Source organism: Octodon degus, unplaced genomic scaffold (assembly GCF_000260255.1).
Source record: "Octodon degus isolate 3935 unplaced genomic scaffold, OctDeg1.0 scaffold00111, whole genome shotgun sequence".
Taxonomy (NCBI): domain Eukaryota; kingdom Metazoa; phylum Chordata; class Mammalia; order Rodentia; family Octodontidae; genus Octodon; species Octodon degus.
The window spans coordinates 3,660,679-3,664,975 of NW_004524687.1; the positions used below are offsets into that span (position 1 = coordinate 3,660,679).

A 4,297-nucleotide genomic window follows, 5' to 3' on the forward strand; every position below is an offset into this window, starting at 1 on the left:
TTTTTTTTTTTGTGGAACCAGGGATTGAACTCAGGTCCTTGCACTTGCCAGGGAAGCGTTTATTCTACTGAGCCATCTTCCTGGCCCCAGGCTCAGAAACTTAGTAAGACGATGTCTCACAAAATTTTGAAAAAGGCCAGGTGTGGTGGTGCACACTTGTAATCCCATCACTAAGATGGCTGACACAAGACAGCCTTGAGCTTGAAACCAACTCGGGCTATCCAGTAAGTTTAAGGCTAGCCTGAACTACATAGTAAGACCATGTTTAAACAAAAACAAAACAAAACCAATCTTTACAAAGGGGAGGGAGTCTGGAAATGTAGCTCAAGTGAGAAGGCCCTAAGTTCAATTCCTAGGACTGTAGAAAAAGGAAGAGGAAAATTATGTGTTCATCAGGAGATTTGAGCCAGGCATGGTGGCTCATGCGTGTAATTCCAGCACTTGGGAGACTGAGGCAGGATCTCTGTGAGTTTGGGGCCAGCCTGGGCTATACAGTGAGTTCAAGGCCAGCCTGAACATAGGAAAACTCTGTCTCAACAGGCACAGAACGAAACTCAATAAAAGTCAACAGAAATACGATTTTTTTTTTTCTTTCACTTATGTATTTGGCACAGGGTCTCACTACACAGCTCGGACTAATGGTGATCCTCCTGTTTTCAGTCCCCAGCTCTGGGATTATAAGCATGCACCACCATGCCCGGACTGGGCTGCTGGCTCAGCACGCCCCAGGAGCAGGGCTGGTGCAGCATGTAGGACCAGGGATCAAACCCTGGTCCCTATGCTTGCCAAAGCAGGCAATTAGTCTGCTGAGCTATCTTACAAACCAAGAATTTTCTAAAAGTCAATTTTCCACTGCATTCAAATATCAAATATAGAGCCAGGGAGATGGCTCAGTGGAATAAGCACTTCCCTGGCAAGTGCAAGGGCCTGAGGTCAATCCCCAGTTCCGTCAAATATCAAATATACCCTAATTTGGATCTAAAGCGTCCCCAAAAAGGTTTGGGCTGAAAGCTTAATCCCAAAGCACCATTGCTAACTCCCCCTCAAAGCACCAATGTTTAGAGGTGGGGGCTCCTGGTGACTGGATCATGGGGCACTAACCTCCTCTTGGCTACCCGGAAGGGGCAACAGCTAAACAAGAAATTAAGAGGCAGAGCTGGATCAGCCTTCCAGGAGTCAGTGCCGCAAATGAGATACCAAGATTTTGGCTGCAGGCCAATCTGGAGCTCAAGTGAGAGGGCCCAGATAGGCATCAGATGAGTGACAACACCACCCAGATCCATACTCTTCTCCCTTCCAGGAACATCTTTCCACATTAGAAGTTATAGATAAGCTAAGCTAATGATGCTCACTACACATATGATGTGTGCCTTGCTTCCCTCCTGATTCAATCTTAGCTAAGTGACTAAACTGGTAATCCCAGTTCAGACTAGTCTGACCCAAATCTATCCAAAATGGATTTTTTGAGTAAAAAAATACTTGGGCAAAGGTCCCATTTTTCCAGACCCTTCTTGTCTCTTTCGAGTCTTCTCTCAATTAACCTTTCCTACTGTTATGTATATGTATCCTTAACTCCATTCTCAGTATCAGAAGACCCTGGAGTTATTACAGCAGGAAAGACTGGAGAAAGCAGGTCCAGGCAGGGTCCTCGGGCTCCTTCTCCCTCTCCTTGGCTCCAAGAGGGGAACTCTCTCTCTTGCCTACACCTTTCGGTTGTGATGCTTCTGTTCTCACAGCCAGCCAACCGAGGTATGAAACCTCTGACCTTCAAGCTAAAACAAACCTTTCCTCCATTAAATTGTTATTCTCAGGTATTTTATGAGTGATGGAAAACCAACACAATTCTTAAAAATAAAATTAACAGGGGCTGGGGAGATAGCTCAGTGTGATAAGCACTTGCCTGGCAAGCGCAAGGGCCTGAGTTCAACCCCTGGTTCCACCAAAAAAAATAAATAGGGTCTAGGGAGATGGCTCAGTGGAATAAGCGCTTGCCTAGCAAACACAAGGACTGAGTTTGATCCCCAGTTCCAAAATAAATAAATAAACAAATAAATAAATAAAATTAACAAAATATAACAGTACCAACTCAGAAAGCTATAAAAAGTTACTGAGGGGCTGGGGAGATGGCTCAGTGGAATAAGCGCTTCCTGCGCAAGCGCAAGGGCCTGAGTTCAATCCCCGGTTCTGCCCCCCCCAAAATTAAATTGATCCTAAATTTATTAACAGATTCAAGAGTGTCTTGGTTACCTTTCTTATTGGTGAGACAAAATACCCAATACCTAAAGTTAAGGGAGGCAAGGTTTATTTAGCTCAGTTTGTAGAGGTTTCAGTACATAATCAGCTGGCTCCATGGTAGGGTGGCACATAGCACACAGTAACAGTTCACGGCAGTAGGTGACAGCAAAAGCAATGGGAGTGAGACAACTTTTTTCTGTCCTTTGTATTTTATCACCTACTGTGGTGCAAATCCAATCAGTATAATTCACCCACCCTTAATCCCAGCCTTGCACTAAGAATCAATCACACACTGTAGATTTAGCCACCTTCAAAAAACCCTATGACTGCATGAGGCTTTGGGGGTAGGGTAGACATTTAGACACAAACCATAATGAAGTGACAATAAACCCTCCCCCCCTCTTGAGACAGTCTCACTATGTAGTCCAGGATGGCCTTAAATCCAAGGCTATCCTCCTGCCTCAGCCTCTGGAGTACTTCTGCCATGCCTGGCTCATAATTTTTAAGTCGGGCATAGGGATGCACATCTGTAATCTCAACACTCAGCATTCCAAGTATAAATATAAAATGTGAAAAGAAAATAAAACTTCCAGAAAACAAAAATTTTTTCTGGTACTGGGGATTGAACTTGGACCTTGTGCTTGCCAGGTCAAAATATTTAATAGAAAAAGATTTCTCCGTGCCGGGGAGATGGCTCAGCAGAATAAGGGCTTCCCTGGCAAGGGCAAGGGTCTGAGTTCACTCCCCGGTGCCATCAAAAAAAAAAAAAGATTTCCTAACCACTCACAAAAAGCACTTAGCGTCAAGCCTCAAGATTAAGTTTTCCGGGGCCAGAGAGATGGCTCAGTGGAATAAGCACTTCCCTGGCAAGTGCAAGGGCCTGAATTCGATCCCTGGTTCCGCAAAAAAAAAAAAAAAAAAAAAAAAAAAGATTAAGTTTTCCAAGGGCCAGCCTAAAGGCTCAGTAGATTAAAGCGCGTTCTTTGACAAAGGGGCCTGCGGTCCCACCCCGCCGAGAGCGGAGACTGGGCATGGTGGAGTTCAATCTGTGTAGTGAAGGCCCCACAGACCCTGTTCTAAATACATAAAAAAGGGAAAGGTTAAATTTTACAGATTGTTGCTTACATGTGTGTTATCTCTGTACTCTGGAAGGCTAAAGCAAAATCTCATATTTGAGCCCAACCTGGACAATTCAGGGACTTAGCAAACCATATTTCAAAATAAAAAATTAAAAATAGGATTAGGATTTAGTTGAGTAAGTAAGGCCTAGTGTCAATTCCTAGTATTAATAAATAAAATGACAGCAACTCAGCCAGGTATGCCAACACTCAGGAGGCTGAGGCAGGAGAATTGCCACCAGTTCGAGGTCAGACCGAACTACAGAGTAAACCCAAACCCAACAAAACAAAAACCAAACAACAAACAAACAGGGCTGGGGAGACGGCTCAGTGGCATAAACGCCTGCCTGGCTAGCGCGAGGTCCTGAGTTCAATCCCCAGTACCGCAAAAAACAAAAAACAAAGAAACCACACAAACAATAACAAAAAATTGAAACGCAACCTTTTTGTGCAACCAGGATCTTATTCTGGAATAACTGGTAAGACTTTTAAGACTTTATACCAGGAACTGATTATGGTTTAGGAAACAATGGAAGGTGTGGATAAAGAAACTTGATGAGAAGCCCCACTTCAAAGAAGCCCGGAGGCAACAGCCCAGACCGTAGTCCACACCCAGGCCCGCGGCCACACTCGCGGCACCCAGCGCGAGCCTTGGCCGACCTGGCACCCGCCCCGCCTCCTTAGTCCCCGCCACGCACCGCGTCGGTCTTCATGTCGAGGATCCGCTCCACCTCGAATACGTCCTCCCCATCTTCCTCGCTATCCCCCAAGGCCTCTGCTGCTTTGGTGGAATGGCCCTTCTCTTCGCCCACTGCTCCAACTCTTTGGACTTCACGCAACTCGCCGTTGCTGTCGGCATCCGAATCAGTCACTACGGTCACAACAGCCCGGTCCGCAGCAGCCGCCATCACAGAAGCTCCCAGAGGACAACCGTCTGTGACAAC

The 4,297-nt window shown here is 45.8% G+C and overlaps 1 protein-coding gene across 1 annotated transcript in view; it reads right to left on the reverse strand.

Annotated features, from left to right (window-relative positions):
• The window catches only part of LOC101589187 (M-phase phosphoprotein 8), a 40,132-nt gene extending 35,843 nt beyond the window's left edge, over positions 1–4,289 (reverse strand). The window contains exon 1 of the mRNA XM_023699168.1: positions 4,052–4,289. Within this exon, the coding sequence (XP_023554936.1) occupies positions 4,052–4,261 (210 nt within the window). The 5' untranslated portion in view covers positions 4,262–4,289. The remainder of the gene's footprint in view (positions 1–4,051) is intronic.
• Between the last annotated feature and the right edge of the window lie 8 nt (positions 4,290–4,297).